The sequence below is a fragment of the Dermacentor variabilis genome, chromosome 4 (genome assembly GCF_050947875.1).
Source record: "Dermacentor variabilis isolate Ectoservices chromosome 4, ASM5094787v1, whole genome shotgun sequence".
Taxonomy (NCBI): domain Eukaryota; kingdom Metazoa; phylum Arthropoda; class Arachnida; order Ixodida; family Ixodidae; genus Dermacentor; species Dermacentor variabilis.
Genome location: NC_134571.1, coordinates 229,978,170 through 230,002,238, shown reverse-complemented (window position 1 = coordinate 230,002,238; position 24,069 = coordinate 229,978,170). Strand labels below are relative to the sequence as shown.

General features: G+C 47.3%; 1 protein-coding gene across 10 annotated transcripts in view; it reads right to left on the bottom strand.

Annotated features, from left to right (window-relative positions):
- LOC142580170 (proton-coupled zinc antiporter SLC30A1-like) overlaps positions 1-24,069 on the bottom strand; it is a 203,967-nt gene that overhangs the window by 121,723 nt on the left and 58,175 nt on the right. For all 10 annotated transcript variants that reach the window (XM_075691040.1, XM_075691034.1, XM_075691035.1 and 7 more), the window contains one exon: positions 15,402-15,693. In XM_075691040.1, coding sequence (XP_075547155.1) covers positions 15,402-15,693 — 292 coding nt within the window. The remainder of the gene's footprint in view (positions 1-15,401; positions 15,694-24,069) is intronic.

Below are 24,069 nucleotides of genomic sequence, written 5' to 3'. Positions count from 1 at the left end.
AGGCAACTTGTATCAAGGTGGGAGACACCGTCAGAATAAGATTTAACAGGAAAGGATTCTTTAAGTACAGTAAATCTCGTACAGTTAAGGCCCAGATAGGACCATCTATTTTTGTACTCAGTGATGGGAAGACGTGGCATGTGTCTAAGTTAACCCTAGTGATGAAGGATCCAACAGGTAGTACATTGTGTACAAGTGATAGAGACTTTTTGTACTCATATTTAAATCTGGATAGTCATTCCGATGACTCGTCTGTAGTGACAGCGTCTTCTCACAGTTATAAGCATCAGCTAAGTAGTTCGTCTGACGGTATCACTTCCGAGTGTGCACAGTCAGCAGTCGTCTCTGATTCCGTGGGGGAATCGGTAGCCTCCCAGGACTTGTTGGGACTTCGAGAGGAGCTTCCTGGGCAACCCTCTCCAGCTTTGAGCGACACCCACATTCAATTGTCCAATCAGGGGGAGGGAAATAATAGTGGGACAACTGGGTCTTCGAAGTCGACCGATACGCGTCGCAACCCCCAAAGTTCTTCTGAGGTACGCACACGTGCTCATCGTGACAGAAAACGACCTCCGTGGCTCGATGATTTTGTTTCTTGAGTGTAGAGCGTATTGCCGTCTTCAAAATGCCACGGCTAGGGGCCTCGCTGTGACATTTAGGAGACAGTTCACATGTTTCGTTAACACAGGTATAAAATGTGTTCCTTGTTGCGGTGCAGTGAGTCTTGTGCCGTGTTCCTTGTCGGATCTTGTTTTGAGTGACTGCCTGCGTTTTGGCGCCCAAGACTGGTGCGCGTGTGTGTGAACTTAGGCGGGGACGGACTGAATTTGTTGTGGACTTAAGTGCGTGCCTTGTGTGCGACTAGTGCGCGTGTGTGTGAACGTGGGGGGGAACGAACTGAATTTTTCCTTGGACTTGAGTGCGCATCTTGTGTGCGCGTTTCACTGTATGCTTACTTTGTTTCCAGGGGGGGACGATGTGGTATTGTGTCGCCCCCTACGAGATCTCCGTGTTATCATACATTTATGTTTCGTAGTAGTCTAGCTAGATGGCGCACCCCCCTTCTGTCATGTGACGAGCTTGGACCACTCAGAAGGTGCCATCTGGCGTGTGGAGTCTTTTTTGGTAATAAACGGCCGCTAGCCGGCTCAGTCCTAGTCCAGTTTTCATCAGGAGCAGTTGGCTCTGCGTCTCCCTTTCTGCGTCGGGCGCTCGCGCGCGTTCGCTGGGCGCCGGGCCCCCGCTTGCCTGCCACTGCTGACACAACAGAATAGAGTTATGTTATCACGCCCCTGTTCTCGTCGCGACGATTGCATTCATGAGGCTCACATAACGCGTAGCTTCTGCCACTGTCGGGCCTGAATCGCCCGTGCTGTCGCTTCCCGTGTCGTCCTTATCACTGTCGCTAGGCGACACTTCAGCAATAACAGAGGCAACGATGGCGAAAAGTCGAACCTCGTAGCCGACATGTCTTCGCGGTCGCAGCAACGCTGCCGAGCAACTTCTTCGCATTCCAAATGCCACACACCGTAGTCAACAGCAGATCCTTGTCGCGTGCCAGCGCCGACTTCTTCGTGTTACGTTCAATAGCACGGACGATGTCTAATTTTTCTTCTATGCTGAGCACCCTGCGTCTTTTTTATCTGACCTTCGGAATGACGCGAGTCCTCGCTTGCACGACGCCATAACGCTCTCTGGCACGGCGTCGAAATGATGTTGATGTTGATGTGGCTTCACGCGCAAACACATAGGGCGCTTGGAAGCCGTTGTTCCGATGTTTGAGGCTTGTTGTTCTGCCAGGCTGCCCGATGGAGACGACACACCGCCGTGTTTGCGCGACGAAAAGTTGAAATCCTACGTTTTAACCGATGCATACACAATAAGCTGGTATGGTTTATGCGGATACAAAACACATTATGATCAATGGCCGCTGAGTCGGGGATTTGACTTTACTGCTTTTAAAATGAAACTACTGTTTAAGCAGGTACGGTTTAACGAGGTTTTACTGTGTTCATAAACTGTCATACAGCATCAAGCAGATTCCTTCAAAGCATGATGTTCCGATTGTGTTTTCTGCACCGTGTAAGCTGTAAAAAATTTGTGCAGTGAGAAACAAAGAGAAGTTGCCGCAATTCACTACTCTGCACATAAATAAATTCACGGACTGTCTGGCAATTGTTGTTTACGCAATTCCTTTAGGTTGTGGTCATCAGTATATAGGCCAAATGGGGAGATCTTTCAACGAGCGGGCCAGGGAGCAAAATCTTAATGTTCATAATAAGACAGGTGGCTTTCTGGCTGAACATTGCAAGCTGTGTGGCTGCAAGCCAAAGTTTTATGACAGTGAGTTTCTGAGGAAAGCAAGAGACGGGACCGAGCGAGAAATCTTTGAAGCTTTCTTTTATTAAAAGATCGGCTGACAACTACGTCAGCAAGCCATCCATATTTTTAAATGACGCTGAGATGAGTTTCTTGAAGGTTTTGTTTAGGTTTTAAATATTTCACCCCCTTTTAAAGGTTTTTTTTTTTTTGCACAGAAGCCTGCTCAAGCCATGTGTGTGGATTCCTTGTTCTATGCGCATGTTCCTTGTTTTCATTATCATTTTTTCTGCATAGTGATTTCGCCTTAGCTCTAAGCATTGACATACGTGGCGACAGCAAACTATGTTCGATGAACATATCTTGTTCATACTGTTTCTGTAGATTTAGCAATGTGTTCTTAAATGCTTGCGGTACGTATCTTGTTTTTGGTTGATCATGTATGACCACATCTGTGTTAACAGCAGTGTTACACAGCAAGCCTTTTGAGCATATATAGCCCGGTTTCGGTGCAAATAAAACCAGTTGTTAGTCAGCGCTTATGATGTGGTTTGTGTTTCTTTGTCTCCGTCCCAGTCGGGCTGCACCTTTTGAATAGCCATGAACCAACTCACCTTAAATCAAATTTTTATTGCAACATTTCTAGCAGTGTTTACATTTCTAGGACTCAGTCAATGCCTACGATATATGCCGAAACATTTGTTTGCTGAACCACAACAGCCATTATGCACATCCATTGTAAACACGAAGGCAGCTGAGGCAAGCAATGAATGCGTAAACGTGATGAAGCATGGCGGTGCCCGCGAGGTTGCAGTGAAAAGGGTCTTTCCGATCACTATCAATACTTCAAAACTGCGACTTTTTTCTCATAGGACCAATAATAGAAACAATGCACAGCAGCTACGGTAATTCCGGATGCCATACTGGGTCTTGCTCGACTTCTTGGACATGACATGCACGCAACGACACAAATTTAGAATGAACATCGTGGCCGTGAACAGGTTGTCGCCTGTCGCCTCGCTTTCCCGCAATTTTAGAGTAAAGCTTTCCTTGGTTTGACTGAGTAGAGAGTGGCCCGCTGATAGTGCCATCCCAAGGCAGGCGACACTATCAGCCGCGGCAGCGGAGTGGAGACGAAAGCTTCTCAGGCTTCGCTTTGTACTGCTGATGTGAAGATAACGTTTGACAGCACGAAATCGTATCTGATCACTGTCTGTCAAATTGAACAAAGTGAAATACTTTTTTAAGCTGGAATTCATTCTTTTTTTCTGACTGGTTGATAATTCAAAAATTCTTACAGCCCCTTTTATGTAAGAAAAATCTGTTGGTGACTGGTCATGCATTAACGGCTGAATTTCAATTAACAAAATTTCAATGTAGTGAAGTAAAGTGCCGATTTTCCTGACTTCATTACTGATTTTAGCGACTTCACTTTGTTTTCTGGTCCATGCATAAGCCGATTACTGCTATCCTACAAAATCACACATTGTAACTTGTTCACAAATCTATTTGTGAATAGCAACAATTTGTGCATACTCTCATATCTTGGTTATAAACTTGCTTTAATACCATATTTACCCGATTCTAACATGCACCGAACTTTTGAAGGCCTAATAAGTCTAACCCACTTATAACGATTCCAGATATAACAATCTATTGGCTATAACGACCACATTTCAGTGTAATTATGATGTTCTGACCCTGCCTATTGAAACTGCTTCCAGATATAAATATTTTCTTAAAACTTTGTACGGTTACAGTGAAGGCTTTGAACCAAGTCAGGGTAAGAAGAGGGCATGTGAAGCATGGCCACACTGGGTGCATGCTGCACAGTCTAACCCCGACTACAGTGCAGCCTGCAAGACGAGTGACTGACCGGTGCACATGAAATTTGGAAGCCGCGAAGAGGGTCACGCACTTTCAAGGCATGCCTCCGCCAGGGAGGAGGTCCGGTAGACACTGCATGGCCCGGGGGGTGTACTGGTGCCTGCACTGGTAAGATGCCACAACGGCATCACTCGCTCGTCTCTCTGCAATTGTCTGTGCAGCGTTACACCTGTTTCCATGATTTGGAACGACGTCCTTTCACCGTGGGAACAATGGCTGCTCAAGCATTCCCGTCGACGCAGCCCGAGCAAGCAAGAATGTTGCACCACGCACTGCCGCCACAGAATGTTGCAAAGGATTGGCAGTTAATGCGCTGTTATCGGAAGATCACGCTTCGGCCATAGAGAAAGAAATCTGCAGCACTTCGTTTACACATTGCTGCAGATTTGATGATTACTGATAACAATTGGCAGTCATATTTTACTTTCGAATGTTCAATTCTTTTTCCATTGAAGCGGCATAGATAACGTAATTTTATGGCTCTTGTGTGGCTGACACGCAGTCACACAATACCGATACTACGATGGCCGACACCTTTGCAGAATGGCAGCATGCTGCAGCAGTTACTGAATTTTACGTTTCCGGCCAACTGGAAGAACACTTTGCTCACTTGTGCAGAATATGGTCATGCCCCGCTGGTAATAAAATATATTGCAAGCTCTCGAATAAAAAATGGCAGTTGCGCTTGCAGTTTCTAAATGGCAGGTGATCGAAACCGGGTGGTGTTTTAAAAGAGCTACACGATACCACCTTTCGTTCTCTAGATGAAAGTTTCAAATGGGAGTTTGCAGCTAGGTGGCGGAACGCACCAGATACAGAAATGAAACTGAAAATCTGGTTTTCCGACCAAAGTGCTGCCAAACTGTAGCTGCTGATGCCAGCTTCCGAGTGGTTATTCATTAAGCATTTTTAAGGGTGAGTCCATATTATAACAAACTGGTAATATAATGACCACTTTTCACAGAAGTATCTAGTTTGTTATAAATTGGTTTGACTGCATAAGAAAATAAAAGTGCATCTGAATGTAACATGCTGCCAATTCTTAAAGAAAAATATAGCACGCACCCCACGTTTGCAATCATAAAAAACGAGACATGCAGCATTTACTTCACAGACAGATTTTTTTTTATTAACTTCCATAATGAAAGTCGCGTTTTGTCATCACCATTTATGCTTAATTAGCCACAGATACCAAGCACACTGGGCGGTGTTCTTGAACAATCATGTTATCGAGACTCTGCATCGGACACATACTTGGCACATCACCAGGAAATGCTGGGGCCGTTTACATCGTCACATACGGTGCCGAGTCGTGTGAAATCTTGCGAAATTAATAGTTCTGAAATTATTGGCTGGAACTAGCACTCAAGATTGTAATCGGGCTCAAGATGAACCAACATCAAACTTCACAAAAACGTGCTGCGTCAGTATTTTGTGATGGAAATGACACTGTATCTGATGGCTCTGACAGTAGGCTGTTGCCAACGCTGTGAAACCGGTTTTCGTTTTGTATCCAACTGTAAAGCGCAGGCAATTTATGGACGTATTTTCTTGGAAAAAGATGTTAGATTCAGGTACAGTAAAACCTCAACAATGCTATCCAGGTTTATTTGAAAATTCGGTTAATTTGTAGAATTCGTGCAGTCAAATAATTTGCAATGCAAATTACACTGGATGCACTGAAATGCCTGCGTGCATCCATCAGAATAATTTGTAGTTTCTGGTTGAGGTCTCCAAGCCTGGCATGCTGTGGCACGCTTCCAGCTTCGCATATCTTAGCAGCAGTGTCAGAAATATGGCAGCCATGATGTGGTTCCAGCTCCTGCAATAGCTTTCATCTAGTAACACTGACTTCTTCTGACATTTGCAGTACTTAAATGCATAGTTTTCGAGATCGGACTCGGAGGGAGCCGTCACCGATTGAGCCAGCACCAGATTCCGTGATGTGGATGCTGATAAGTCATACAGCTGTACAAAGTGGCCATGCTGTAACTATGTAGATACATGACTGAAGGTGAAAGACCAGCTAAAAACGCAATATGCACTGGAATAGAAGATGAATAGCAGTCTTCTATTCCTGTGCACGTTGTGTTTTAGCTGGTCTTTCACTTTCAATTGCCTGTGCTGTGTAATGGTGCACATCAATTTTATATGTTTCTGCCCACTACACAGAAGCAAGTCAGATCATCACCATCATCATTACCAAAAAGTAGTGTCCAAATACTGCTTCTAAGGAGAAACAGATTTCGCAGGCTACGCTATTAACAGCTGCACGTGGCGAATGTGATTTTAAGATATGGAAATGCATCATGGCCACGTTGTTTTCAACACCATTTATAAATGTGGTGATCTGCTTTTCCGTTTCTGGGTTTTCTGTCACATGTCCTGTGCTGTTCTCCACTGCTGGGGTGTTGTGTGCATATGAAAAATCCCAACTATGTATGCGTTTCTGCTAGGGTATGAAGAGAGAAGCAGGTAATCATTATGTGCCCTCTTGTGCATTTGCTTAATTATCATGAGTCCCTAGAGCGCATGATTAGTGGGTTAGAGACCCTTCTTGGTGCAGCAGACTGCTGCGCCAAGCATCCCACTTATCAACAACTGCTCCTGGTGCTGCTAGATGGAAAATAATCATTACATGCGTGTGTCTGGGTTTTTCTGTTATTTTTGAGTAATTCGAAAATCCGCTTAACTTAAAAAGTTTTTGCTTGCAATCCAGAGGACTCTGAATTAATGAGGTCTTATTGTATAGTATTTAGACTATCGAATTCCCAGCAATGCTAAATGGCAAAAGTCGAACACAACTGTCCATTCCTAGGGCTGTTTGATGCCCAGAGTTGCGACACTTGCATTACTTCCCATTTTATGGTGTCTTACATTTTACGTAGATTTCCCACAAGACAGCTTGAATGCCCAAATTTTCTCATTTATAACATGGTAAGCATGATGAAAACTATTCATGCTCACAAAACCTTCACGCCTTTATTATACCCCTCACAAGGCATTTTGTCTCAATTTTCACTGCAGACCAAAGTAAAGATTGAGAAGGTTCAAAGGTGTGCCATGCGATTCATCTACAACAAATGCAGGAATTCTGACTCTCCATCTCTACTCATGAAAACTAATCAAATAAAACTTCTCTGCACCGGAAGAAAAACAATGAGGACAGAATTTTCACCCTCCTTGTTGCATGGAAAGCTCGGCATCCCGACCATACCATATGTCATGCCGGCTTTAACTCGCAAAACACGACACACACACACCAATTATAGCTTAACTCCTCATTTCACAAAAACAAATTGCCACAAGTTCTAATTTCTTCCAAAAACAATAACTGACTGGAATACACTACCTGAAGAGCTTTTCCCAAGTGGAAACTTTGAAAAGGCCATTAACAATATTTTTAACCTCTAATAGAGAGTTTTTTGCCACTTGCATTGTGATCCTTTTGGAGGTGCCGGATGTGTTGTGCATATGTATATGGAAGTGTTTTATATCTACATGCATGCATCTTAACATATTGTCACAGCCTAGTAGGAGACGGGAAAGCCGGTGTCGAGGACATGTAAAAGCGCTTTATCAGCACAGTCAACGTGACGTCGTTGTCGTCTGTTTTTCTACTCGTGCGCTACTTCAGCGTCGTTTTCATCGCCCGGCACATACCCGCGGTGACCATAGAGGATGTGGCATTTGCCCCTCCTTTGAAAAGGAGGCATCGTCCCGATGCACTAACGTCCGAAGGCTGTGCACAGACGGTGCAAAGTTGAGGTCATGAGGAAAAGTATGGCTTCCTACGAAGCCTGTGCAGAACCTCGGGCAGATGCCGCCGGCGTTTGGAGCAGTTATGGCTGTGGGGGACCACTTCATAATTCACATCACTGATACGGCGCAGAACTGTATACAGGCCAAAGTATTTTTGCAGGAGCTTCTCAGACAGCCCCCGCTGACAAATCGGAGTCTAGACCCACACCTGGTCACCGACGTTGTATGTGACGGGTCTGTGCCGGAGATTGTAGTGTTGGGCATCGTATTCCTGTTGTTCTTGGATTCGGAAACGCGCAAACTGCCTGGCTTCCTCTGCGCGCTGCGTAAACTCCTCAGCACCAGTCTCGTCACCATACTCGTGTGGCAGCATTGCGTCCAACATGGCTGTCACTTCCCAGCCGTAAACGAGGTTGAAAGGCGTTGTCTCTTGGTTCGCCGTATTATACGCAAATGTAACGTATGGCAAAATCTCGTCCCAATTCTTGTGGTCGACTTCGATGAACATACTCATCATGTCTGCCAGAGTTTTATTCAAACGTTCTGTCAGCCCACTGGTTTGGGGATGATAAGCCGTGGCCTTTTGGCGAGTGGTACCACTTAATCGGAAAACGGTGTCCAGAAGCGCAGCCGTGAACGCAGATCCTCTGTCTGTTATGATCACTGCGGGAGCGCCATGCCTTAGGACGATGGCTTCGATGAAAAATCTCGCTGCTTCGGCTGCTGTTCCACGTTGGATAGCACCTGTTTCAGCGTATCGAGTAAGGTAACCTGTGACGACGATTATCCATCTATTTCTGACAGTAGACAGTGGAAACGGACCTAAAAGGTCCATGCCAATTTGTTCGAACGGCGCTTGCGGTATCTGGACAGGATGCAGCAGTCCAGATGGCTTTCCGAGTAGGGCTTTGCGGCGCTGGCAATCCAGACATGTCTGTAATGTTTCACGATCGATGCAAGTCTTGGCCAATAGTACTTTAGCCTAATTCTTGCCAATGTGCGGGTGTAACCCAAGTGACCAGCGGTCGGCTCGTTGTGACAGGCATGTAGGACTTCGTCGCGAAGAGATGTGGGAATGACGAGTAAGTAGCTGCTGCCACTAGGTGAAAAGTTCTTTTTATAGAGAACGTCGTGGCGCAAGCAATTCCCCAAAGACAGCCCTCTCGCGAATAACCTTGACACGCTGCTTGTTTTTCCCTCCAAGTAATCGAAAAGAGGAACCAGTTCTGCGACCTCGTGTTGGTGGCGTGAAACGGCGACAGTATCTACCACACCTAGAAAAGCCGTGTCATCATCGTCGTGCACTGCAGTCTCAACAGGAGACCGAGAAAGGCAGTCGGCGTCGGTGTGTCGTTTCCCTGATTTGTAGACAACCATGAAGTCGAACTCTTGGAGTCGAAGACTTCAGCGCACAAGCCGACCAGCTGGATCTCTTAAATTAGCCAGCCAGCAAAGTGCATGATGATCACTGACAACGGTGAAACACCGACCATACAAATATGGCCAAAATTTCAGGATGGCCCACATCAGTGTGAGGCATTCTTTTTCTGTAGTGGAATAGTTAGCCTCTGTCCTTGATAGCGTCCTACTGGCATAAGCAATCACTCTTTCGGTGCCGTCCTGCCGCGGTACAAGCACTGCGCCAAGGCCGACATTACTAGCGTCGGTATGAAGAATCGTAGGAGCGTCGTCATCAAAGTGTGGGAGCACGGGAGGCGTCTGCAGCCGTTGCCGTAGGTCGTGAAATGCCCGTTGCTGGTCTTCGCCCCACAAGAAGGGGACATCTTCTCTGGTGAGATGCGTTAAAGGGAAGCTGAAGAGCCTGTCGAATTCAATAAGCCGCTCATATACGGATACGGGAACCTTATAAGCCATGCAGGTAAAATTTTGTGGGCATTTTTCTCTTAGGAGCGACGCAATCGTCGGTCAAAATTGCGCTGTAGCTGCGCCCCCCGTCGAGCACCGCGCGCTGCTGCTGTCGCTGACGGTGCGAGCGGAGTACCGGAAACCGCGGTGTAGTGACGTCGGCACTGGTGTTCCGTTGCTTCGCAGTCTCCGCGACCGTGCCTGACCGGGCTTATTTCTGCGTGCGTGCCGTCCTAATCTCCTTCGCTCGACTCTATGTTCCTTTGTTTGTGTGTATATAGGAGTGGTAGTTGACGTGCGAGCATCAATTGAACTTGTAGGCCGATCATGCCGGCGTTTTGTGCAGCCTACGCTTGCACGAACACCAGCGGCCGCGACGATGTTCCGATGTTCCATTAGTTCCTGCAAGACAAGAAGCTTTCAGCTAAGTGGGAGGCTGCTGCGAAGCGAAACAACTTCAAGCGCTCAAGAACAACAGTGTTGTGCTCTAACCACTTCCGTGACGATTACTACCGGAGTTTATCAATAATGTGTGCTTTGGGTTCTCCTTCGTGTTAGCACGCTGAACGGAAGGTGCATGTTTGTCTCCCACGCTTGACGCAGTTTTCATCGCCAAGCGCCGCGAATTTTCTATTCGCACGTGTGTTGTGAAACAGCCTGCATGCAGCTACCATAACGAAGTGCAAGCGTAAAGTTTGCATCTGTTGGAAAGCCTGCTCACGCCAGGACGCTGCACTCCCCCTTCTCTCGCAGACATAGAGAAACCGACCATATCACGTAGCCGATGGAATTCGCCGGTTGCGAGTAGCGTGCGGATGGTGCGCTGATGAAGATTCTATACTACATGTGCTACAACAGCCGGTAAACGTTTCCTGCGTTTAAACCGTCAGTGTAGATTGCTGACAGCTTTGAGGCAGCGCACAAATGCAGAAGATCGCATCAGCACTTACGTTTTATGAGGAGGCACGCAGGAACATAATACTACAGTTGTTTGTCCGGAAACGTACTCACTGGAATGCTGAATGCAGCTTAGCACAAAACATACTCGCCAAAGAACATTTCCAACACAAGGAGAAGCTAACACTTCACCTTCGTTCGCGTGGAAAGCAGTGCTCGCACCAGCATTTTTTGCTTCTTGGAGAGGCCGGCTCTTCACAATCGGCTCGTACATGTAGGGAGTAAAGTATAAACCCCTTACAAGTGATCTTGCACGCGACAGCGACAGCACGACAAGCGAGGCGATGGCTGTCGCGTTCACTCGTCGCCTGCAAGCCGAACTCCACGCGAGCGACGGCTTTGAGCGACGACTTCCCTGTATGAGGGCAGCAATAAACGCGCCGAAACTAGCATGACGCATGCTTTATCAATTTAAGTTGATGTATTTTACTGAAAAAGGAGCATAAAATATTTCTGAAGGTCTTGCACTCGGTCCTTATTCTTGCACGTGTAAAATTCAATAGTTTGCTCGTTCTGTGCGAAAAACAGTAGTATTTGAGTTATGTACATCCAGTTCCGGCTTCGCACTATTGGCTAGTCGCTCGTAGCACTTCCGGGCGACGAGCGACGAGTTCTAGATTTCTAGAAACGAGCGATCGAGCGACAACACAGAGCGATCTGTTCAAGCGAATGCCCGTTTTGTTGCTCCAAGCCGTCGCCCGTCACCGTCGCGCACAAAATCGCTCTCGTGGAGTACGGACTTAACGCCGAACTCCTAAGAGAAATGCAATCTCTAGAAATTTTCCATGCCCGTCTCAGCAAAACAGCACCAAACTACTTTGTACCGTGCTTCGTGTGTAGCGGCAGCAGTCGGTCCGGACGAGCACCATTGTTGACGTCACGAGGCGCCCGACGAATCACAGGCGGAAACGAGGCGCGCGAGCTGGGCGTGTCCGCTGCTGCACTTTTCGTCAAAATAAAATATGTTTGCGCTTTCTTTCGCTCAATTTCAATGCACTATTCGAATTCAGAGGGTTGAAAACCATGACATACTGCTCTTCACTCATTTTTTCTAGAAAAGCTTTCAGCTTCCCTTTAATGGCAATGCGATGCACAAAAATTCCGCAATAAAGCGTCGGTAGTAGGCGCAAAGCCCCAGAAAACGTCGCATGGCCTTTTTATCTGATAGCGTTCGGAAATTAGCAACGGCAGAGATTTTATCAGGGTCAGGTCGGACACCTTCACGACTAACAACGTGATCGAGAAATTGAAGTTCTCCAAAGCCAAAATGGCACTTTTCAGGTTTTAAAGTTAGACCAGCTGAGCGTATTGCTTCAAAGACCGTCTTTAGTCTTCGTAAGTGTTCCTCGAATATGACGGAGAAAACAATCACGCCGTCGAGGTACACCAGACAGGTTTGCCATTTGAGGCCCGAGAGTACCATGTCCATTAGTCGTTGAAACGTTGCTGGCGCAGAAAACAAACCGAAGGGGAGCACCTGAAATTCATAAAGCCCGTCGGGCGTCACGAAAGCGGTCTTTTCAAGGTCTCTCTCATCAACTTCTATTTGCCAGTAGCCGCTTTTCAAGTCCATCGACGAAAAGTAACGTGCGTTTAGTAGCTTATCCAGTGAATCGTCGATACGCGGCAGCGGATAAACGTCTTTGTTTGTGATGTGGTTGAGTTGTCGATAGTCGACGCAGAAGCGCAGGCTACCGTCCTTCTTTTTCACCAATATGACAGGCGATGCCCAAGGACTCTTAGATGGCCGATTAACCCCATCCTCAAGCATTGTCTTCACTTGGGTTTGTATTTCCTCGCGCTCTTTCGGTGCTACACGATAAGGATTCTGCCGAATTGGTCTGGCGTCGGCTTCGGTGATAATATGGTGCTTAGGGAGCGGCGTCTGGCTGACTCGTGACTATTAGAATGGATCATGTAACCGCGCAAACAACAAGGGACAAAGAAGGAAACACACAAGACAGGCGCGGAACTTCAACTGAGATTTACTCCAGGAAATCCCACGTTTATACATGTATCATAATTCTCAGTTGAAGTTCCGCGCCTGTCTTGTGTGTTTCCTTCTTTGTCCCTTGTTTGCGCGGTTACATGATGCATTCTAATATCGATCACCAACTAGCCCGCCAATCCCTGTTAAATATGACCCGTGACGTTGATGAGAAGCAGCTCTTAAACTCATTGATGAGCTCAAGAAGGCTGTTGCATTCGACGGGCAATAAGGTGGGACTGATGTCAACCACAGGGGCAGGCATAGCCACGGTGGACGTCGCATGCTCCACTGAGAGGCAGTCTTGTACTGAGGTAAATTCGTCGAAGTAAGCAACAGCCGTGCCTTTAACAATGTGTCGACGTTCCCTGGTAAAATTCGTCAGCAGGAGTTCGACATGTCCGTCGTGTACGTTAATTATGGCCCTGGCGATGGAAACGCCCTGACTCAATACCAGTGCATTGATGTGTTCGGCGACGCCAGTCCCGGTGTTCAAGTTGTTGAAGATAACAGGTACGAGGGAACAGCTTTGTGGCGGAAGTGTGACATCGTCATCGGCGACACGTAAGCGGGGTCGCTGGTGTTCCGTGGGGTCGACGTCATTTGAGCTCGTAGCAAATGTGATGACGAGGTCACCGACATTAATCACTGCACCGTACTCTCTCAAGAAATCCATCCCCAATATAATTTCCTTGCAGCACTCAAAGCGAATGACGAGGGTGGTGACGAAGGTTGCACCGGCGATTACCGTTTTGGCTGTGCATTTTCCAATAGGCGTCATCAACTGGCCGCCAGAAGTTCTGATGTTGGGCCCAGTCCCCGGCGTCTTCACTTTTCTCAGCCTGTCGGCCAGCTTTTGACTTATTACGGAAAAATGGGAACCAGTATCGGCGAGAGCGGACACTTGGTGGCCGTCGATGCAAACGACAAGATCGGCGCTGACGGCGTCGGTTACAGGGGGTGTAGTTGGAGTCGTCGAAGCTTTAGAGACGTCGGTCGTCGCTGATAGGGGCTGTTGCAAAGTTAGACGGTTTGCAACCTCACCCCCGGAGGTCGCTGCCTCTAGTTTCCCCAGTGCGGGCTAGGAGACCCGGCCCTAGAGGCGCCAGGAAAATCGCGACGGGTCGGTGGGGTGTAACGAGCCGGAGAAGGTGAACGCGATTGTGGCGTCGCAGAACCTTCCGGCGGAAAGTTTGTAGTATTTTCGTCGCAGGTACGTGCAGCATCAAACACAGGGTAATTGCAGTTGGGAAACCTTGGATACCCAGCTGCGCGGTAGTGGCACGCGTGGTAAACATGCCCTGCTTCACCACAATGAAAGCATAGCGGCCGGCGGTCAGCAGTGCGCCACAAATCGGTCTTTTGAAACGGGTAGCCGGCAGGGGGTTCGCCGTAAGACGGAGGCGCAGCGATCGGCTGGCGGCGATACGGCATAGCTGGCGGCGGCTGTGACTGTTGAAAATAGGGCGTCGGGGGTGGCGGTGATGGCTGCGTCGGAGCAGTTGACGGTGTCAGCAGCATCGAAGTGGCGGGAGGTGGACAACAGACAGCTTCCGCGTAGGTTAATCGTTGCGGCACCGCCTGCCGGTCCGGCGACGAAAAGGCCTGTCGAACTTCCTCCCGAACGATATCAGTGACAGAAGCCACCGCTGGTGCCATAGGAGAAATCCCGAGCTGCCGGATCTCCTCTCGCACAATCTCTCGGATGACTTCATGCAGAGACGTGCCGCAGCTCTCAGATAGAATTGAAGCATTCACCGGCGAGTTCGTGCGATCATATTGGCGGTACCGTTGCTGTAGTGCCCGTTCTATAGCGGTAGCCTTCTTGGTGAATTCGGCCACTGTCGTCAGTGGGTTCCTCATGAGTCCGGCAAACAGTTGCTCCTTCACTCCGTGCAAGAGATAGCATAACTTCTTTTCTTCGGCCATCTCAAGGTCTGCTCTGCGGAAAAGGCGGGTTATATCTTCTGCAAACATGGCAACGCTCTCATTTGGTTTTTGAATACGGGATTCGAGCAGGCGCTGCGCGTTGTCTCTTCTGTCTTCTGTGAATATTGCTGTTTGTACAATGCATTGTATTCCTTTTAATCTGCCCTTCCTGCTTGGACAAAAAAGGTCTGCAGTATCATGTAAATAAATTAATAAATAATGCACAACATCAAATAAACAGCGCCAAGTGCCTCGAATTATTCCCGATCAGCCTTGTACGAAATATGCTTAACATTCTGGGACGATCATTTTTAAAGAAAACGTTTTGTGCGCAACACAAACAGGGACAAAGACAACACAAGGATGAGTGCCTTCTAACAACTGGTTAGAAGATTTGCGCAGATTTGCGTGATCTGTGGGTGCAGGGAGGATAAAGTGCACTGACCTGAGCCGCTTGACAAATTGTTGCTTTTCCCAATGAACAAAAGTAAACTGGTCCCATCAAATAGCACCATGAACCCAAATTAAAGTGGTATTTCTTGCAGCTTTCATAGACTGGTAAAATTTCCCACGAAATTTGAGCAATACAAAGGAAAACATCAGTGGTGCTCTTATCTCTTGGGTGTGGGAAAAATTAGCTCACAGTAAATTTGCTACAAATGACCCGTTGCCACCAAGACTTTGCAGAACCCACCTGAGGGCAGGGTCCACGTAGTACCGCTGCTCCCAGGTGCTGAGCCAGATGACCAGTGAGCTGATGATGACCACCACCGAGCCAAGGGCATCAGCCAAAATGTGAAGGTAGACGCCTCGGATGTTGAGCTGGCCACCCGTCGAAGATGGTGCCGTGCCACGGCCGGCAGAGCCCTCGTCACCCCCAATGCGGAAGCGGTTGTCGTTGATGTCCTCCTCGAGGCCCTGGAGTACAACCTCCTCCACCGTGGGCAGGCTGTGGTGGTGGCCCCGGCTATGGCTGTGGCCGTGCTCTGTGTCAATGCAATGCCCCTACTGTAGAAGTAATCCTTACTACCACTAGCATTAAAGTGACAGAAACATGCCTCAGAAGATGATGACATTTCGGGTTATGGCACAACGTGTGAACTGGTGGATGTCAAAAACAGAACAATGCACGAGCAGCAAATGAGCTGGCGCAGTTGCCAAATCCCGCAAGACCTGCTTTGTGAACAAGCCCAAATTATCCATTCATTAGTACTTGTTCTGTTCATTCCCTGTCCAAGAGGGCACCGAGCTGCCTACAACTAGCGCCACCTGGTGCCATTGTTCTGGCAACGAAAAAGCCAGTTGTTGCCATCAGCCATCCCCACTGCCTCTAGCTTGTGGGCAGAGCTTTTAGGTTGCACCCTTTGCTATACCACTTGACAACCTGATACAAGTGGAATCTTACAGCCAATAATTAGCACTGCAGAGTTCAACATAAACACAAGCAAAATGAGAAAATGCCTTGTCCATGTTCATGTTGTGTGCCTGTCTTAACCCTGCATCATCATCATCACCATCAGCCTGGTTACATTCACTGCAGGGCAAAGGCCTCTCCCATACTTCTCCAACCCCGGTCATGTACTAATTGTGGCCATGTTGTCCCTGCAAACTTCTTAATCTCATCCACCCACCTAACTTTCTGCCACCCCCTGCTACGCTTCCCTTCCCTTGGAATCCAGTCCGTAACCCTTAGTGACCATTGGTTATCTTCTCTCCTCATTACATGTCCTGCCCATGCCCCCCCCCCCCCTTCCCATTTATTTTTCTTGATTTCAACTAAGATGTCATTAACTTGCGTTTGTTCCCTCACCCAATCTGCTCTTTTCTTATCCCTTAACGTTACACCCATCATTCTTTTTTCCATAGCTCGTTGCATCATTCTCAATTTAAGTAGAACCGTTTTCGTAAGCCTCCAGGTTTCTGCCCCATACGTGAGTACTGGTAACACACACCTGTTATACACTTTTCTCTTGAGGGATAATGGCATCCTGCTGTTCGTGATCTGAGAATGCCTGCCAAACGCACCCCAGCCCATTCCTATTCTTCTCATTATTTCCGCCTCATGATCCGGATCCACGGTCACTACCTGCCGTAAGTAGATATATTCCCTTACCACTTCTAGTGCCTTGCTACCTATTGTAAATTGCTGTTCTCTTCCGAGACTGTTAAACATTACTTTAGTTTTCTGCAGAAAAATTTTTAGACATACTTTTCTGCTTTGCCGCTCCAGGTCAGTGAGCATGCATTGCAATTGGTCCCCTGAGTTACTAAGCAAGGCAATATCATCAGCAAATCGCAAGTTACTAAGGTATTCTCCATTAACTTTTATCCCCAATTCTTCCCAACCCAGGTCTCTGAATACCTCCTGTAAACACGCTGTGAATAGCATTGGAGAGATCGTATCTCCCTGCCTGACGCCTTTCTTTATTGGGATTTTGTTGCTTTCTTTATGGAGGTCTGTGGTGGCTGTGGAGCCGCTATAGATATCTTTCAGTATTTTTACATATGGCTTGTCTACACACCGATTCCGTAATGCCTCCATGACTGCTGAGGTTTCGACAGAATCAAACGCTTTCTCGTAATCAATGAAAGCTCTATATAGGGGTTGGTTATATTCCGCACATTTCTCTATCACTTGATTGATAGTGTGAATATGGTCTACTGTTGAGTAGCCTTTACGGAATCCTGCCTGGTCCTTTGCTTGACTGAAGTCTAAGGTGTTCCTGATTCTATTTGCGATTACCTTAGTACAGTGGAACCCCGTTTATACGTTTTTCACCGGACCGAGGAAAAAAAATGTAACAGCCGGGAAAACGCAACAGTGAGGAAAGCTCCGAAAATGAATGAAAAAAGTGCAGCTTCAACTATAGACAATTTATTTCCACAGAGTGCGCTTAGAACTTTAAAAAGTCTAGAATGGTGGCTTGCCGTTTCTTTCGCTCGCTGGAAATCACCATACGTTTCTCAATAGCCTGGAAGGCCGCATTGCTGTCAGCGTCGCTGTGAGGTGCGGCGTACCTGCGGAGGAGGTCCAGAGCCGCGACAGCTTTTCCAAATCTAGGATTTGGAAACTCCCCAGCATCATGCGGCTCATGCTCCTCGTCGTCACCACGCCACGGCAATGGCAACAGACGAAGGAATATCCGCGGGAAATTTTGCCCTCTTTGGCGTAATCATGCTAACATGCTAACGATTGTTTAGTATTGCTGCGCAGCGCGCGCGTCCGAGCAGCCCGGTTGCACGCAGTGCGGCGTGGTTTCGCGAAAATGTAAACAAGAGAGGAGAGCTGGCCCGATAGGCGGAGCAACGCCAGAAGAAACGCCAACTTCCGACGTCAGGGCCTCTCCTGAGTTTCCTTCCTCCGTGGGTCGACCCGTCCAACAAACTATGTGGCGACAGTAATCACAGTGATGATAGTGAGAGCATTTTTCACGAATGGCCACCTAGTGGCAGCCTCTCGAACTGGTGTGCGGCTTCTTGCAGCCAGTTCCATAGCCAAGCCCGGTCAAAACTCGTCAAAAGCCAAAATGGCGGCTGGAGCGCGTTGCCTACTTTAGCCCAGGCGGGTTCGGGTTGCGACACATCATGCGGGAACGTTTTCACAGCTACTACGTAACAGCGGGGTTCCTTTTACATTGGATCCTATGGAAGCTATGCCGGGACCGGATGAAAACGACATAGCAGCCGGGAAAACGCAGCAGTGAGGAACGTAACAGCGGGGTTCTACTGTAAATAGTTTGTAGGCAACTGACAGTAAGCTGATCGGTCTACAATTTTTCAAGTCTCTGGCGTCTCCTTTCTCATGGATTAGGATTATATTAGCGTTCTTCCAAGATTCCGGTACACTCGAGGTCATGAGGCATTGCGTATACAGGGTGGCCAGTTTCTCTAGAACAATCTGAGCACCATCCTTCAACAAATCTGCTGTTACCTGATCCTCCCCAGCTGCCTTCCCTCTTTGCATAGCTCCCAAGGCTTTCTTTACTTCTTCCGGCGTTACCTATGGGATTCCGAATTCCTCTAGACTATTCTCTCTTCCATTATCGTCGTGGGTGCCACTGGTATTGTATAAATCTTTATAGAACTCCTCAGCCACCTGAACTATCTCACCCATATTAGTAATGATATTGCCGGCTTTGTCTCTTAACACATACATCTGATTCTTGCCAATTCCTAATTTCCTCTTCACTGCTTATAGGCTTCCTCCGTTCCTGAGAGCACGTTCAATTCTATCCATATTATACTTCCTTATTTCAGCTGTTTTACGCTTGTTGGTTAACTTCGAAAGTTCTGCCAGTTCTATTTTAGCTGTAGGGTTAGAGGCTTTCATACATTGGCGTTGTTTTATCAGATCTTTCGTCTCCTGCGATAGCTTACTGGTATCCTGTCTAACGAAGTTACCACCGACTTCTATTGCGCACTCCTTAATGGTGCCCACAAGATTGTCGTTCATTGCTTCTACACTAAGGTCCTCTTCCTGAGTTAAAGCCGGATACCTGTTCTGTAGCTTGATCTGGAATTCCTCTATTTTCCCTCTGACTGTTAACTCATTGATCGGCTTCTTGTGTACCAGTTTCTTCCGTTCCCTTCTCAGGTCTAGGCTAATTCGAGTTCTTACCATCCTATGGTCACTGCAGCGCACCTTGCTGAGCACGTTCGCATCTTGTATGATGCCAGGGTTAGCGCAGAGTATGAGGTCTATTTCATTTCTAGTCTTGCCGTTCGGGTTCCTCCACGTCCACTTTCGACTATCCCGCTTGCAGAAGAAGGTATTCATTATCCGCATATTATTTTGTTCCGCAAACTCTACTAATAGAGTGTTTTAGTTGAGCATGCTTACGCTCCGCTCAGCAGCTAAGCGGAGCGGAAGCGCGAATGCGCATGCGTCGTCCGCTTAGCCGTTAGCGGGCTAGCAGAGCGAGGAACACGGTCCGCTGAGAAGATGCCTGAGCGGAGCGTGCTGTGCAGCGCCTTGGCTAGTGTTGGCGTCATAAAGGATTGGACTGGATGCAGAAAGCAAGCGCGCTGGCTATCACATCGCGATCCCCAAGACGGAGCTTTATTTTCCATTGGATAAAATGGACCGGTAACGCATTACAAGAGCACGTCTAGATACTTCATGGAGAAATAAGTTATATATATACATATATGCGTTTTACTGTATAAGAGTGATCAATAGGTGTTTTTCTTTTCTTTCATTACACTGAATTTGGCCAGGGGCGCTGCAACTACAAAAGGTCCGCTCCGCTACGCTAAACGTATAACTAAAACATGAAGATCGCCCGCCGCTCCGCTGTGGCTTAGCGGGGCAGCTCGGAGCGGAGCGTACCGTAAGGACGCTCAACTAAACCACTCTAATAACTATCCCCTGCTATTCTTAGTGCCTATGCCATATTCCCCCGCTGCCTTGTCTCCAGCCTGCTTTTTGCCTACCTTGGCATTGAAGTCGCCCATCAGTATAGTGTATTTTGTTTTCACTCTACCCATCGCCGATTCCACGTCTTCATAAAAGCTTTCGACTTCCTGGTCATCATGACTGCATGTAGGGGCGTAGACCTGTACAACTTTCATTTTGTACCTCTTATTAAGTTTCACAACAAGACCTGCCACCCTCTTGTTAATGCTATAGAATTCCTGTATGTTACCAGCTATATTCTTATTAATGAGGAATCCAACACCTAGTTCTCGTCTCTCTGCTAAGCCTCGGTAGCACAGGACGTGCCTTCTTTTTAGCACTGCATATGCTTCTTTTGGCCTCCTAACTTCACTGAGCCCTATTATATCCCATTTACTGCCCTCTAATTCTTCCAATAGCACTGCTAGACTCGCCTCACTAGATAACGTTCTAGTGTTAAACGTTGCCAGGTTCATATTCCATTGGCGGCCCTGCAGCATTATACTTCAATTATGCTTATTCCAATTAACCGCAATGCAAGCCTGACAACTAGCGTGCTCTCTTAAAGGGACACTAAAGCGAAACAATCAATCAGTTTAGACTAATGAAGCATTGTTTCAGAACACTGCAGGCAGTCATTTCAAAAAACTTATTTGATTATTAGATGAGAAAATGGAGGTCCAAGTATCAGTAATTGAATTTCGCGCCGAAACCCCAGCGCCAGTATGTCAGCGTGACGTCAGGGATTCCAAAGTATGTTTTCGCGTTTGAGCCGCGTTGACTGAGTAAAGGTTCCCGAAACTGGCCATGTTTAATATTTGGTTCCTTTAGAACACAGTGTAGTCAATCTGTACCGCTATATATAACTAGTAGGCCCTAGAAGATGCCATAAAAATCCATGACGTCACAGCCACCAGGTGCGGGTACTTAAGTAGGCGTCGGCGCTAAGTCGGTAATTTACTGATGCAGAAGAAATCATTTTTCACTTTAGTGTCCCTTTAAATATCTGCTCGTTCAACATCAATTGGCCAAGGCAGTGATGATTCTGTAAACACGCTTCAGAGACGTGGACAAAATAAGAGATGAGACACACGTAACATATGCTGTCAGCCCTGTCATCAAATGTTTAAGTACATACACTTAAATCTCGTTATAGCGAAACGGCTTATAATGAAATAATGGATATAACGAAAGAATTGTAATTCCCCTTGAACGTCCCCATAGAAACCCATGTGTTTAAAATTTCATTTTAACGAAAAAAGATTCATTGATTAATGGATATAACAAAAAATCTTCATTGCAATATCACACCTAACAAGCCACTTTGTACACAACATATAGATTTCTTTAATTGCACGATGTGTTGCAGCTCTCCGATGAGGCAGTGCAAATCTCCCCCGGTGGCCCCTCCATCATCCAACAACGCTCCAAGTCAAGCCAAGCTGGCCAAGCAGCCAAGCTACTTCGTCCGTTGCATGTAGTGCGCACTGCCAGCCGAGTGCCGCGCGCTTTTGTTTGCGTTGTTCCGTACGCTGTCCGTCAGTGCTTTTTCGCCATGTCACCAGTTTCAGGACAGAGAAATGAATGGCAGCAGCAGCAGCAGCAGCTTGAAGGTAAAACGGAAAGTTATCGCCTTGGATCATAAGGCAGCCATAATTAGGGCTGTTGCATCAGGCATGAAGAAAACTCAAGTGGCCAAGGAGTTCGGCATCGCGCTGAGTACCCTTTCTACAATCCTCAGCAGCAAAGAAGTCATTGCTGGCGCTGGCGCACGTGGCGTGAAAGGCAGCTGGAAGAAGCTGTGGTCTCCTGCCTTTGAAGCCGTGGAACAGGCTCTGTTCAAGTGGTTTTTGAATGCAAGGGCTCCTAATTTGCCCTTGAGTGGGGCACTGCCCCAGAGAAAAGCAAGAGACTGCTTGCTTCATGCGCTGCGACAGCTTCGTTGCAAGCGATGGCTGGCTGCAGCGTTTTAAGGAGCGCCACAATATCGTTGGCAGGGTCGTCAGTGGCGAGCCCTAGGCCGTCGAAAATGAAACCGCAATGGCGTGGGTGAAAGCTAACATTGGTCCTCTCCTTGAAAAGTATGAAGCGAAGGAGATGTTCAACGCTGACGTAACAGCTTTCTTCTACCAAATGTTACCACAGAAGACCCTATCATTAAAAAGCGAGCTCTGTCGCTGCGGGAAACATAGTAAGGTCACTGTGCTCGTTTGTACGAATATGGATGGATCGGAGAAGATGCCACCTTTGGTGATAGGAAAAAGCGTGTCGCCACGATGCTTTAAAGGAAAGAGGAGACTTCAATCGCAGTACTTATCTTAGTTTCTGCGGGATGGCTGCATGACTGGGACGAGAAGTTGAAGAGGCAGAATCGCAAGATATGCCTTTTCTTGGACAACTGTGCTGCACACCACACCACTGCTTAGCTGACGAACATTGGACTTCGGTTCTTGCCCCCGAACTGCACGGCAGTGATACAGCCCCTTGATCAAGGCGTGATAATGTCATTTAAGGCTGGATACCGGAAGCAGGTAATAGACCGACTTATGTTAAACATGCAGTTGAACCGCAACACGAAGGTCGATTTGTATATGGCAATAAAGATTCTTAATGCGGCATGGATGGATGTGACAGCCAGCACTATCGCCAACTGCTTTCGACATGCATCATTTGCTGCCAACGAAAGCAACCCTGACACCGACGACTCAATGGACCGAATAGCCTTAACCAGTGGTGCCGCTGTATCAGACGATGCTTTAGCGTCATGGAGGGTGCTCCATGATGCCGGTGTCGTGTGTGAAGGTGAAACCTTCTGCGACTACGTGAGCGTGGATGCCGACGTTCTGGCAATGGAGGAGCGAACGGACGACAACTTTGTGCTTGCTGCTCGGGAGCACGAAGGAAGCAACGATGAAGGTGCCGCAAGAGACTACACTTCGCCCTGTGCTTAAGACGTATCGCCATAGTCCCAGGCGCTGGGCGCAATGGACCTGGTGTGCCGCTACTTCGGCAGCCACAAAGATGGTGCAGATGGGCTTGAGATAGCTGCTGCTGCCGAGAAGGCCTTCCTTCGGTTAAGGAAGACACAGCAGCGAAGCATAACCGATTATTTTGCGCCGTTAACATGAAAGGTTCGCGCCATCGACATGGAAGGCAATAAAATCAGTTCTTATGTGTTTGATTCTAGTTTCTCCCTGTTTGCGATATAGGTAAGGACGATTAGCACTTGCCACGGACGCAGCCATTCGGCCGCAACCGGAGCTGATACCTTGGCGATGGCTTACCTATAGTAAGTGCATGCTCGTGTGCAATAAATTAGTCTCAAATTATTAGTCAGTGGCTATAACGAACTAACACTTATAACGAACAAAATTCAGAGCCCTTTCGACTTCGTTATAACGAGATTTAAGTGTAGTCACCCGCCAAGATCACCAGCCGGTTCTCTCTCATGGGTCAGCTCATTCTAAGCTCGTCAGAAGAAGCACTGCCAACACATTTTAGGAATGTAGTTAAAAGAAGTCACAATTGCACACAAAAGTCAAAGCATTTACAGCGATAGCAAAATACGGTCAAACGCGTTTATAACAAACTCGATGATTCTGCAAAAAGTGGTCGTTATATCACTACTTAGTTACAATATGGACTCGCCCTTAAATATGGTAAAAAATTAACTGCATTGAAGCTGGTGTCAGCAGTTAAAATTCGGCAGCACTTTGGTCCCAAAACGTGATTTTCAGTGCCATTTTTGTTCTCGGTGCGTTCCCACACCTACCTGCAAATTTAGTTAGAAACTTTCATCTAAATAACGAAATGTGGCGTTGTATAGCTGTTCCAAAATGGTGCCCAGGTCTTATCACCAGTAATTTCAAAACTGCAAGTACAGCTGCCATTTTTTATCCGGGAGCTTGCAATATATTTTACTACCAGCAGGACACGACGTATTCAATATAGGAGATCTAGGCGTTAA